The following is a 14,589-nucleotide window of genomic DNA, read 5'->3' as shown; positions in this document are numbered from 1 at the left end:
AATAAGATTATAGAAGAGCTGAACAGCATAATTTCCAACTTGGCCTCAGTGACATATATAGGTAATCTAACCCAACAATGGCAATATAAACATTCTTTATGAGGTCACATGGAACATTCAGCAAAACTGACTATATTCTGGGCTATAAAGCAAGACTTAGCAAATCAAGCAAATTAGCAAAGCAAGCTTCAGCCTAGAAATCAATAACAAAAATATTTTTTAAAGTATCTCAATTGTTTGGAAATTAAGCAATATACTTCAAAACAGCCCTTGAGTTAAATATTAGAAAAATTTTAGAAGATATTAGAAAACATTTTAAACAAAAGAATAATAAAAATATGACTCATTAGGACTGTGGAATGCCATCAATGCAGTGCTCAGAAGAAAAATTATAACCTTGCATGCATGTTTTATAAAAGAGGAAAGACTTCATGTATGGCACAAGCTTCCAATTTAAGAAACTAGAAAAAAAACAGCAAATCAATCTCAAAAAAAAAAAAAAAAACAGGAGGAAATTAATAATAAAGAACTGATCTGAAATTAAGAGAAAATTAGTAAACCCAAAAACTGGTTCATTGATGAGACTAATAAAATTAATAAACCTCTAGCAAAATTGTTCAAACACACACACACACATACACACACACTAGTTACCATTATCAGAAATGGTAACAGATTTTTTTCAGATATTAAAAAGAAATAGAGATTTATTATAAACAACTTTAGGCCAATAATTTATACAACTTAAATAAAAACAAATTCCTTGAAAAATGCAACCTATCAGAACAAACAACAGAAGCATAGAAAATCCAAATACTTCTGTATCTATCAAAATGAAATCTGTATGAGCCGGGCATGGTGGCTCATGCCTGTAATCCCAGCACTATGGGAGGCCAAGGCAGATGGGTCATATGAGGCCAGGAGTTTAAGGCCAGCCTGGCCAACATGGTAAAACCCCGTATCTACTAAAAATACAAAAATTAGCCAGGTGTGGTAGCACGCGCCTGTAATCCCAGCTACTCAGGAGGCTGAGGCAGGAGAATCGCTTGAACCCAGGAGAGGGAGATTGCAGTGAACTGAGATCATGCCACTGCACTCCAGCTTGGGCAGCAAAGTGAGATTCTCTCTCAAAAAAATTTTGAAAAATTAAAAATAAATAAATCTGTATTAAAAATCTTGCTAATACAATACTGAAGTACAACAAAGTTGGAGAATTGACACAACCAACTTCAAGACTTACAAAGGTATGCAATCAAGCCAGTGTGGTATTGGTGAAAAAACAGACACACAGATCAATAGAACAGAACAGAGACCTAAAAATAGGTCCACATAAACATCACCAACTCATTTTTGACAAAGGAATAAAGGCAATTCAAGGATGAAAGACAGTCTTTTCAGGAAATAGTACTGGAACATCCACATGCAAAGGAGAAGGGAGGAAGAGAAAGAGATGGTGGGTGGTGGGAGTGGGGGACAAGAAATGGAATCTAGAAACAGACTTAGACCTTTCACAAAAATTAACTCCAAATGAAGCATAGACCTAAATGTAACACATAGAAATATAAGATGTCTAGAAGATAACATAGGAAAAAATCTAGATGACCTTAGGGTTTAGCTATTAATTTCTAGACACAATACCAAATGCACAATCCATAAAAGAAAACAATTGATCAACTGGACTTTATTAACATTTAAAATTTCTGCTCTTAAAAAGATATTGAAGAAAATAAAAAGACTAGCCACAGATTGGAAGAAAATATTTGCAAACAATTATACCCAAACATACAAAAAATTCTTAAAACTCAATAAGAAAACAACCCAATTAAAAAATGGGCAAAAGATCTGAATAGACACCTAACCAAAGAAGACACACAGACGGCAAATAAACATAAAAAGATACTTAACATCATATGTCATTAGGGAATTGCAAATTAAAATAATAAGATATCACAACAAACATTAAGATGGCTAAAATCCAAAACAGTGATAGCACCAAGTGCTGGGGAGGATGTGGAGCAACCAGCACTCTCATTTCTTGCTGATGGGAATGCAAAATGGCACAGCCTTATTGGAAGACAGGTTGTCAGTTTCTGATGGTTAACCACTCTCTTACCACACAATCTATCAATTTCACTCTTTGGTATTTACCTAACATAGCTGAAAATTTATGTCCATACAAAAACCTACATATGAAGGTTTATACCAGGTTTTCTTTGTTGTTGTTGTTCTGTTTTGTTTTGTTTGAGACAGAGTCTCGTTCTTTTGCCAGGCTGGAGTGCAGTTGTAGCAGGATTTTTTAGGGAATCAGAGAGCCCGAGGGGTTGAGAAGGATATTTATTATTTAGGTGCACCAGCCCAGTCGGATTAACATCCAAAGGACTGAGCCCTGAACAAAGAGTTAAGTTACCTTTTAAGCATTTCATGGGGTGGGAGAAGATCTGTGCAGGTGGAAGCATATAACAGAAGCAAGAAACAAAGACAGTTATTCAATTAATTGAGACATGCACTACATCATTTCTTACTTTTCAAGGAAAAACATATTTTACGGCTTGAGTTTATCTGTCTAGTGACCTTGCAGCTGCACAGCTAGAGAAACAGGGTCTTTACAATGCCCAAGAAAGGGAGAGATAAGGCTCACTAGTCACAGAAAAACGGGCAGTTAATTTTTAAAGGACTCCAGCTCTTTGTCTTTCTCGGGTGGAATTGGGTTTTCTTACATATAACTGAGTTTCTGCTTACACATTCTTTAATTTCTTTTAATTCCTGTTCCACAGTGGCGCGATCTCAGCTCACTATAGCAGTTTTATTCATAAGTGCTAAAATTTGTATGCAACCAAGATGTCTATCAATAGGTGAATGCATAAACAAACTGTGGTACATCCATACAATAAAATATTACTAAACAGAAAAAAAAATCAGCTATCAAGCCACAAAAAGACAGAGAGGAGCACTAAATGAACATTGCTAAGTGAAAGACGCCAGCAAAATAACTACATACCATAGAATTCCAACTATATGACATTCTTAAAAGCAAAACTATAGAGACAGTAAAAAGTGGTTGCCAGAGTCTCAGGGGGAAGGAAGTAATGACCAGGTAAGCCACAGGGGATTTTTAGAACAGTGAAAATATTCTGTATGATACTGGAATTGTGAATACATAAATACAGGACATCATGTATCTGTCAAAACCCATAGTAACCATGTACAGTGGTGAACACCTGGAATTCCAGCTACTTAGGAGACTGAGTCAGAAGGATCCCTTGAGCTCAGGAGCTTGAGACCAGCCTAGTGAGACAAACATAGCAAGACACCATCTCACAAAAAAAAAAAAACAACACACAGACCTGCAAGACAAAGAGTGAACCGTGAACCTTAATGTAAACCATGAACTTTAGTTAATAATAATGTATCAATATTAGTTCAACTGAAACAAATGTATCACACTAATGCAAGATTTGTTAATAATAGATGAGAACTGTGCAAAGGAGAGGGATAAATGGAAACTGTACTTTCTGCTCAATTTTTCTGTAAATGTAAAGTCTATTAATTTAAAAATATTCTCAAATAGAAAACTCCAGACATAGGCTTCGTTGAAGAATTCTTCCAAACATTTAAAAAATAACAAATCTCATAACACTCTTAAGGCAAGTAGAAATTTTAAAAGGGAGGCAACATTTCCCTACTCATTTTATGAGGCCAGCATAACCTTGACATAAAACTTGACAAAGATGGTTACAAGAAAGGAAAATTACATACCAATCGTTTTCATGACAGTATATCATTCTTTATACACTATTTCTTGGAGTTCTGTTAGCTCCACTGTAGAAAGCTACTACAAAAGAGTGTCACCCCCAGCCTAATAATAAGAAAAACAGTACAATATTCAAAAATCATATATTTTGAACCCATCAGGAAACTGAAGCTATAAGACAACCAAGTGAATTAAATTCCAAGGAGTAACAAGCTCCTTCAAGGACAAATGAGATTCCAAACTACTTCACCTTTGGTAGAGCACAGAAAGAAAAGGAAGCTACTATACAAGAGAGTAAGAAGAAATGAACTAAAATGTTAACTATTATAGACAAGATGTGGGCTAGTGTGTCAGTTTGGAATAACTGGGAACCCAAAATGCAAGGGGAATTCACACATATTTGCATACTCTTTTCCATGGGTCTATGCCAGATACCCACACAAAAGATTGAGAGCAGAAAGCTACAAAGAGCACTCTTCTGTGGCACAGCTGTACAAAAAGAGATAGGCTGCCACTGCAGGACAAGCATAAAACTGTGCTACCTTGGCCAAACTCTCCTCTCATCTGAAGCAAAGGACGAAAAACACGGGAGAAGGTTCAGAAACCCTCCCATTCTGAAGACAAGGCAGTAATTCATTGCTTTTGGGGGTGGGATAGATACAAAAACCCTCAACCTCATAGGAAAATAAGAAAACTCTTGGGCCTAGGATCCTACAACAATACAAAGCAGAGGTTAACTAGCACTAGGGCAGAGCAGGTATGGGTCTTTCACTCAATACTTACCACAGATACAAGGCAGAACTGGGCTGCCAAAGGGATAAGGGGATGCAGCATGCCAAAGCTGGGAAAGCTCCATACCCAAGGATAAAGCACATGGACTGAGTCAGAAGAACAGATGACTCCTGCACCTGCTGTGAGCCCAGGACTGAATAACAAACAACAGACTTCTGCTGGGGACAAGAGCACAGAGAGAGATCTCCCCCTGAGGAACAGGCAAGGAGAGACTGAAGAAAGTCAAGGATGTAGTAGAAACAATGAGAAAAACTCTGCAGTACCCTAAGATCTATGCCAAGCACAAAGTAACAGCAGTCTGCTACTGAGTTTTCTTGTTGTTGCTGTTGTTGTTGTTTGTTTTTTTGAGATGGAGTCTTGCTCTGTCCCCTAGGCTGGAGGGCAGTGGAACGATCTCAGCTCACTGCAACCTCCACCTCTCCAGTTCAAGCAATTCTTCTGCCTCAGCTTCCCAAGTAGCTGGGATTACTGGCATGCACCACCACCCCTGGCTAATTTTTGTATTTCTAGTAGAGACAGGGTTTCATCATGTTGGCCAGGTTGGTCTCAAACTCCTGACCTTAAGTGATTTGCCCACCTCAGCCTCCTAACTACCACTAGTTTTAAAGGAATCTGAAGCCTGTGATATAGTGAAGGTAATGACAAGAATAACAAAACCCAAACCCAGCTTGAGCCTTGTCTATATTGACTGAAGCCCCTACACTCAGTAAGGATATAGAATACTGAAACAAAATTGTCTACTAGACCTAAATGAAAATTATGGAACAGAAACAGCAGAATAAGCATGCTTTTCAAGTACATACGAAACAAATAAGATAAAACATATTCTGGATCATAAAAGTAAGTAAGTTTAAAAGAGCTAAAATCATATATACTTTATTCTTGACCATAAGAGAATTAAACTAGAAATCAATCAAAGAAAGATACTGGTAAAGAACGCATTTATAAAAAACCCATGGGTTATTAGAACCCATAAAATCACAAGAGAATTTTTTAAAATGTTTAATTGGGTGAAAATGGCAATAAACTATATCCTAATTTATAGACACAGATAAACCAGTACACAGAAAGAAATTTACAGCAGTAATTAGAAGAGAATAAAGATCTCAAATCAAAAATCTAAATTTCATCTAAATAGCTTAAAACATGCAAATTAAATGAAAAGCAAGCAGACAAAAATAATAAAGGGAAAAAATCAGAGCAACTGAAAACAGAAAAACCAAGAGCTTCTTCTTTGAAAGTATTAATATAATTGATAAATCTCTAGCCAGATTAATTAGGGAAAAAAAGAACACATGGCCAGGCACCCCGTGGCTCACGCCTGTAATCTCAGCACTTTGGGAGGCCGAGGCGGGCAGATCAAGGAGGTCAGGAGATCGAGACCATCCTGGCTAACATGGTGAAACCCCGTCTCTACTAAAAATACAAAAAATTAGCTGGGCATGGTGGCAGATGCCTGTAGTCCCACCTACTCAGGAGGCTCAGGCAGGAGAATGGTGTGAACCCAGGAGGTGGAGCTTGCAGTGAGCCAATCTCACACCACTGCACTCCACCCTGGGCGACAGAGCGAGATTCCATCTCAAAAAAAAAAAAAGAACACACATTACAATATAAGGAATGAAAGAGGGGTTATCACTACAAATCCTACAGACACTAAAAGGACTATAAGTGTCCAGGAAATTATCCATTTCTTCTAGGTTTTCCAGTTTATTTGCGTAGAGGTGTTTATAGTATTCTCTGATGGTAGTTTGTATTTCTGTGGGGTCGGTGGTGATAACATACCATGCTCATGGATAGGAAGAATCAATATCGTGAAAATGGCCATACTGCCCAAGGTAATTTATAGATTCAATGCCATCCCCATCAAGCTACCAATGAGTTTCTTCACAGAATTGGAAAAAACTGCTTTAAAGTTCATATGGAACCAAAAAAGAGCCCGCATCTCCAAGATAATCCTAAGTCAAAAGAACAAAGCTGGAGGCATCACGCTACCTGACTTCAAACTATACTACAAGGCTACAGTAACCAAAACAGCATGGTACTGGTACCAAAACAGAGATATAGACCAATGGAACAGAACAGAGTCCTCAGAAATAATACCACACATCTACAGCCATCTGATCTTTGACAAACCTGAGAAAAACAAGAAATGGGGAAAGGATTCCCTATTTAATAAATGGTGCTGGGAAAATTGGCTAGCCATAAGTAGAAAGCTGAAACTGGATCCTTTCCTTACTCCTTATACGAAAATTAATTCAAGATGGATTAGAGACTTAAATGTTAGACCTAATACCATAAAAATCCTAGAGGAAAACCTAGGTAGTACCATTCAGGACATAGGCATGGGCAAAGACTTCATGTCTAAAACACCAAAAGCAACGGCAGCAAAAGCCAAAATTGACAAATGGGATCTCATTAAACTAAAGAGCTTCTGCACAGCAAAAGAAACTACCATCAGAGTGAACAGGCAACCTACAGAATGGGAGAAAATTTTTGCAATCTACTCATCTGACAAAGGGCTAATATCCAGAACCTACAAAGAACTCCAACAAATTTACAAGAAAAAAACAAACAACCCCATCAAAAAGTGGGCAAAGGATATGAATAGACATTTCTCAAAAGAAGACATTCATACAGCCAACAAACACATGAAAAAATGCTCATCATCACTGGCCATCAGAGAAATGCAAATCAAAACCACAATGAGATACCATCTCACACCAGTTAGAATGGCGATCATTAAAAAGTCAGGAAACAACAGGTGCTGGAGAGGATGTGGAGAAATAGGAACACTTTTACACTGTTGGTGGGATTGTAAACTAGTTCAACCATTATGGAAAACAGTATGGCGATTCCTCAAGGATCTAGAACTAGATGTACCATATGACCCAGCCATCCCATTACTGGGGATATACCCAAAGGATTATAAATTATGCTGCTATAAAGACACATGCACACGTATGTTTATTGCAGCACTATTCACAATAGCAAAGACTTGGAATCAACCCAAATGTCCATCAGTGACAGATTGGATTAAGAAAATGTGGCACATATACACCATGGAATACTATGCAGCCATAAAAAAGGATGAGTTTGCGTCCTTTGTAGGGACATGGATGCAGCTGGAAACCATCATTCTTAGCAAACTATCACAAGAACAGAAAACCAAACACCGCATGTTCTCACTCATAGGTGGGAACTGAACAATGAGATCACTTGGACTCAGGAAGGGGAACATCACACACCGGGGCCTATCATGGGGAGGGGGGAGGGGGGAGGGATTGCATTGGGAGTTATACCTGATGTAAATGACGAGTTGATGGGTGCAGTAGACCAACATGGCACAAGTATACATATGTAACAAACCTGCACGTTATGCACATGTACCCTACAACTTAAAGTATAATAATAATAAATAAATTAAAAAAATAAAAAATAAAAAAATAAAAGGACTATAAGGGGATCACATAGACAATTTTATACCAGTAAATTTGTTAAAATAGATTAAGTGCAGCAACTTCTTGAAACATAAGAACTACAAAAGCTTACAGAAGAAGAAATAGATAACCTGAATGGCCTGCATATATTTTTAATTGAATTTTTTAAATTAAAAATGTGTCCATAAAGAAAACTCTAGGCACCAGTGACTTTGCTGGGAACTCTACCACATATTTAAGGAGAAAATAATATTAATTCTACATAAATTCTTCCAGAAAATAAGGAACACTTCCCAACTCATTTTATAAGATCATCATTACCTGGTATCGAAAGCAGACAAGCAGACAAAGTGTTACAAGAAAAAAAAAAAAAAAAAAAAACTACAAAAAAAAATCTTTTTTTTTTTTTTTTTTTTTTTTTTTTTTTTTTGAGATAAGTTCTGGCTCTATCACCCAGGCTGGAGTGCAGTGGTGCAATCTGCTCACTGCAACCTCTGCCACCCAGGTTCAGGCCATCCTCCCAACTCAACCTCTCAAGTAGCTGGGACTACAGGTGTGCATTGCCACACCGGCTAATTTTTGTATTTTTTTTAGAGATAGGGTTTTGCCATGTTCCCCAGGCTGGTCTCAAACTCATGAGCTCAAGCATCTGCCCACCTTGGCCTCCCAAAGTGCTGGGATTACAGGCATGAGCCACCGTGCCCAGCCACAAACCAGTATCTTTCATAAATACAGTTACAAAATTTCAGCAAAATGTTAGCAAATTGAGTCAAGAAATATATAAAAAGGATAATGCATCATAACCAAGTGGAATTTATCTCAGGAATACAAAATTGGTGCAACATTCAAAACCAATCAGTATTACTCATCCTATCAACATAAGCAGGAAAAATAATATGGACATATCGACAGATATAAAAAAAGTATTTAACAAAGTTCAACATCCAACATCCATTCATGATAAAACCCTCAGAAAACTAGGGATAGAATAGAGCTTCCTCAACCTGAAAAAAAAAAAGCATCTGCAAAACATTGCACTGGAGGCATTATCCAGTACAATAAGTCAAGAAAAAGAAATAAAAGACACACAGATTGGAAAGGAAAAAGTAAAACTGTCTTTAGTTCATTATGATACATGTACCTGGAAAATCTTAAGTAATCTAAGAAAAGGTACTATAACCAATACACAAGTTTAGCAAGTTCTCAGGATACATAGTAAATAGATCAATATCAATTGCATTTCTGTATGTTAATAATAAACAATTAAAACTTAAGTTGCCATTTATAATAGCAGCAAAAACCATGAAATACTTAAGGGAAAAATCTTAACAAAGAGTGTGCAATATTTCTGTGCTGAAACTACAAAACACTGACAAGAGAAAATAAAAACAATATTAATAAATGAAAAGACAAACCATGTCCATGGGCCAGGAAATTTAATATTGCTAAAATCTCGATTCTCCCCAAATTGATCTACAGATTCAACATAATCCCAATTTTCAACAATTTTTGTAGTAATTTGTAAGCAGATTCTAAAATTTATATAGCAAAGCAAAGGACCTAGAATAGCCAAAATAATTTTGGGAAAAAAAGGAACAAATTTGGAGGACTTTGATCTCAAAGCTTACTATAAAATTACAAAAAGCAAGATAGTGTGGTATTGTATGATGAACAAATAGATCAATGGAACAAAATAGAGAGCCAGAAATTGTGTGTGTGTCTGTGTGTGTGTGTGTGTGTGTGTGTAATTGATTTTCGACAAAGGTGCCAAGGAAATTAGCAGACCTGTCCCTTTTGGATAACAACCACTTAACTCTTCAGTCTTCATTCCTCCTCTGTACCCCACAAGCACTGCTCTAATCCCTCCAAATTGATCGCCACCCCTTTAGCCTCTGGGTGCAGGACAAGGGCTGTAGGCAATGTTCTCCTCTACCTCCGGTCCTGTTCCTGCCCTGCTCCTTCACAACTTTAAACAATAATCTTCCCAGAAAGATCTCCCTGATAGCCTTGATCCCTCCCTCCCAAGCAATTCATTAACTGGTCCTCTAGTTCCAGTTGATTTGCCCTCATTGATTGAGGTACTACTCCTCGCTGTGCAATTCTGACTCCAGCACTTTCTACCTGTGTATGCTTAGGATAGGTTTTTCAACAAATCAGTAATGGAAATACTGGATATCCATATGCAAAAAAAAAAAAAAAAAAAAAAGGCTTACCTTGCACCATATACAATAACTAACTCAAAATGAATCACAGACCTAAATGTAGAAGCTAAAACTATAAAACTTCTAGAACAAACAAACATAGTAGAAACTTTTTTAAGACCTTGAGTTAGGCAAACACTTAGGTAGGGAACAAAAAACACAAATCATAAAACAATTGATAAAAATTTATGTCACCAAAATTAAGCGTTTTTCCCTTTCAAAGACCCAGTTAAGAAAATGAAAAGATAATCCACAGACTGGGCAGGGCGCGGTGGCTCATGTCTGTAATCCCAGCACTTTGGGAGCCAGAGTCAGGCAGATCACTTAAGATCAGGAGTTCGAGACCAGCCTGGCCAACATGGTGAAACCCCGTCTCTACTGAAAATACAAAAAATTAGCTGGGCGTGGTGGTGGATGCCTGTAACCCCAGCTATTCAGGAGGCAGAGGTGGGAGGATCACTTGAACCTGGGAGGCAGAGGTTGCAGTGAGCCAAGAAATACCACTCCAGCCTGGGTGACTCCATCTCCAAAAAATAAATAAATAACGACAGACTGGGAGGAAATATTTGCAAGACGCATATCTAATAAAGACTTACATCATAAAGAAAGAATCCTTACAACTCAACAATAAGAAGACAAACAATATGATTTTTTTTTTAATGGGCAGAAGATTTGAACAGAGTACCTCACCAAAAAATACATAAGCACATGAGAAAATGCTTAACATAATTAGTCATTAGGGAAATGCAATAAAAGCTACAATAAGATATTATTACACTTCTGCTAGAGAAGTATAATTAATTAATAAAAATAAATAAAAGACTGGCAACATCAAGTGCTATCAAGGACGCAAAACAACTGGAACTCTCAGAACTGCTAGTGGGAATGGAAAATGATACAGCCACTTTGGAAAAGTGTGACCGTTTCTCATAGAATTAAACATTACACTTACCATACAACTCAGCAATTCCAACCCTAGGTATTTATCCAAGAAAAAAAGAAACAAATATCCAAGCAAAATCGTATACTAGAATGTATATATCAGCTTCACTTATAATCTCTAAAAACAGAACGCAATCCAAATGCCCTTCACACAATAATGGATAAACAAACCATTGTACATTCACTGAAATATTACTCAGCAATAAAAAGGAACAGAACTACTGAAATACCAACAAAATGGATGAATCTCAAAAGCATTGTGTTAAATGCCAGAAAGCAGGCACAAAATGTACAAACTGTATGATTTCATTCATGTGAGTCACAAAAAAGGTAAAGATCTCGATCAATCTGTGCATCCTCAGTGCCTAGCATGTTATAAAATATCCAAAAAAATGCTAGGTAGTGGACGGATAGACGAGGAATCATTGCAGGGAGGGTAAAGTGCAAGAAAGTGATATATTGACCACAAAGCAGAAAGGTACCTGGGGACCCAAGTCCCCCCACAGGACGGAAAAAAGTGAGGGAAGGCGTGGTCCAAGCTACCTTCAGTGAGTCCAGCAGCTTAAAAAAAATAGACCCTGTAAATGACTACAAGAATAGATAAATGAGTTGGTAAACCAAGCGCTTCTCTGGTCTGAAAAAAGGTGTGATGCGTGCGCCCCACCCTCCTTTATAAATCTATTAACCATGCCTGGGGCTGAGGCAGCAGAGCTTGCACTAGACAGGGAGGTGGGGGTTTGTTTGTTTGTTTTGTTTTGTTTTTGTTTTTTTGTCTGTTTGTTTTTTGAACACCAGAGCGGAGCTGGAGAGGTCAGAGGCGAGCTCTGGCTTGGGTGAGGAGGGTGAAGAAGAGACATCGCTGCGGCCCCGCCCGTCTCCATCCCTTCCCACTCGGCCTCACTTACCCAGGCCTGCCGTTCCAGCTGAGAGTACAAATTGGAGCCCTTGAGCTTTTGGACTATCTGGGCAATAATGAGAGAGAGGTCCGACTCCTCCTGCAACATTTCCCCTGCCCTAGCCCGCCAAGCCGCGGGGACAGGCCGCCGGCGCGGAGCGAACGGGCTACCGGGTCCCACTCAGGGCCAGTGACACTTCTCCGGGACCTTATTACACTGGGACTCCTCCAGCGGGCGTTACCAGGCAACTGACGAGCCGTGTGTCCGTCCCTCTCTGGTCCCCTCAGCGCCTGAAGGCCCCAGCATCTGCGTTCCGCCTGCGGAAAAAGACCGGGGCGGGGAGGACGCTTTTCACACCATTGTTCCTGCCTTGTCTATGTTGTCTATGTTGAAAGGCAGGAAAGCTCATTCCTTCGGAGCCACAGCGCCTCTGATGCACAAGGGGGACACGGAGAATTGTGCATTTTACTATATAAAGGATCATTTTCTTCCACCTCTCAATTTCTGCACAAACAGGACTGTGGCACGCAATGATACTGCGAATTACAACCAAGAATTGTTAGGCTCTGACACGAGCTGCGTGAACGTGTTACAGTTTCCGCCTCTGTAAAATAACACCCAGTTTGCAGGATGTTGTGATTAGCTGACGTAAAAATCCTGAAGGTGCCTAGCACTGTACATAGCACTCCATTTTACTTCATTTTCTCTCGTTTCTATTCTCTAGAGTCTTACACCAGGAATAAGTAGACAATCTAGTCTCATCTAACAGCTACAAATTAACCAACAGGCATTCTTGGTAGGTTTTCTGCAGAGCATTAGGAATTCAAGGATGAATAAGACATTGTCCCAGTCTTCAAGGAATTTACCATCTAGATTCATCCTCTTCCATATATTCATTCATTCAAGCATTTTTCATAATTCATTCAGCTTTCAACTTATAGAACGTTTACATAAAAGGGACTGTGTGGGCACAAAGGTTTAATAAAATATGGTTCTTGCCTTCAAGGAAATGCACAAAAGATTTTTAGCAGAACTAAAAGTAACTGATTTAAATTATTGAATGACATCCCCAAAGGCCAACTGCACCTCCCCTCCCCCCAAAAAAGGCCTAGTGAATAATACACACATTAGAATAACCTCACAAAAATAATCAAAATTAAGTTCAAATGTGTATATGCATATTGTAAGCAAAGCAAAAGTAGGATTTTAAGAAAACAGACTGAGATTGCTGCAAAAGCTACTCTAGACTAACTAGAAACAAAAGAGATCTCGTTCAATCAAATGCAGGTTCTAATTCAATAGGTCTCTGGTGAGAACCGGTAAACTGCATTTCTGACAAGTCCCATCAGATTGTGATACCGATGGTCCAAAGACTGCATTCTGAATAGCAAAGGACTAAAGCAGGAAATAATACGAATTCAAAGGGACTGGACCCGAGCCTCTATGCGCAACACTCTGACATTTATAACACCACCATCCAGAATACTGGGATGATAAGTACAAATCCTAAATAACTCGCTTGGTAAAGTTGGTTTATCAAACCAAGTTTAGAAAATGGCAGGCAGGAAAGAAACAAAGCACTTAAAGGCAATTAATAACAGACTCTCTAAAATGCAGTTTCTCTATAAAGCGTTCTCTCATAACTCAGAATTTCTCAAAGCTGCAGATAAGTAGATATTGTCAACTCTTTATAGTCCTTCCGTCTCAACACTCCACCCATCCATGAATTCCCACCGCAGATCTCACTTTGAACAGAGAGAGAGAGAGACAGAGAGAGGAGAGAGAGCACTACCATAACAGTTCCTTTGAGATTGAAAGAAGTGGAGTGATTAGTTGCCAAAGAGATAAAGATGCTTCAACTGAAAAGATTAGTAGAGCATTGAAGGGAAAGATGAAGCTGAAGAGCAGAAGAAAAGGCATAAATAGTGCCTAGAGTCATAAAACATTCTGGCTTCCTTCCTAGTATGTACCCTGGGATTGCATGAGTCTCTTTCCCCGTCAGAGTTTCATTGTCTTCTCTGTATCAAGAGTATAATATACCCAACTAAGGAGATAGTATGAGGAACAAATGTTACAAGTATTAGACTCTTAATATATATTAATAAATTAAATATTGAAACAGTGATAATTAAATAAAACTAATGCCCAGTACTATTGACAAGGGAATGGAAAGTAACTAAATAAACATAGCAACATATGTGAAAGTGCCCAGAACAATTCCTTGCACAGATGGAGACTTAAATAATTTTGTTAAAGAAAAGAACAATTACAAGCGTAAAACAACAATTACGAAGTTTGGATTTTATTCTGAAAGCATGTCCAAGCAAAAAAAAAAAAAAAACAACCCTTAATCCTAATATTTTTAAATTGTTTTTTACATACATAGAAGCAGATGTGTCAGAGTATAATTTAATTACAGAATGCCCTCTGTTCTCTATTTCCAATTCGATTTAGCAAAACTTTTCAGAGCACCTGCTCTAGGCAAGAAATGGCAAGGAATACAAAGATGAGTAAGAAATGGTTCTTTCTCGCAAGGAATTTCAGTCCCAAAGGAATGATGTGACTGCTAT

At 38.2% G+C, this 14,589-nt stretch overlaps 1 protein-coding gene across 2 annotated transcripts in view; it reads right to left on the bottom strand.

The window, feature by feature from the left end:
- The window catches only part of TBC1D19 (TBC1 domain family member 19), a 162,127-nt gene extending 149,528 nt beyond the window's left edge, over positions 1 to 12,599 (bottom strand). For both annotated transcript variants that reach the window (XM_025385502.1, XM_025385503.1), the window contains exon 1: positions 12,029 to 12,599. In XM_025385502.1, coding sequence (XP_025241287.1) covers positions 12,029 to 12,127 — 99 coding nt within the window. In that variant the 5' untranslated portion in view covers positions 12,128 to 12,599. The remainder of the gene's footprint in view (positions 1 to 12,028) is intronic.
- Positions 12,600 to 14,589: the final 1,990 nt, after the last annotated feature.

Source organism: Theropithecus gelada, chromosome 5, assembly GCF_003255815.1.
Source record: "Theropithecus gelada isolate Dixy chromosome 5, Tgel_1.0, whole genome shotgun sequence".
Classification (NCBI taxonomy): Eukaryota; Metazoa; Chordata; class Mammalia; order Primates; family Cercopithecidae; genus Theropithecus; species Theropithecus gelada.
This window is presented reverse-complemented; position numbering and strand designations above follow the sequence as displayed.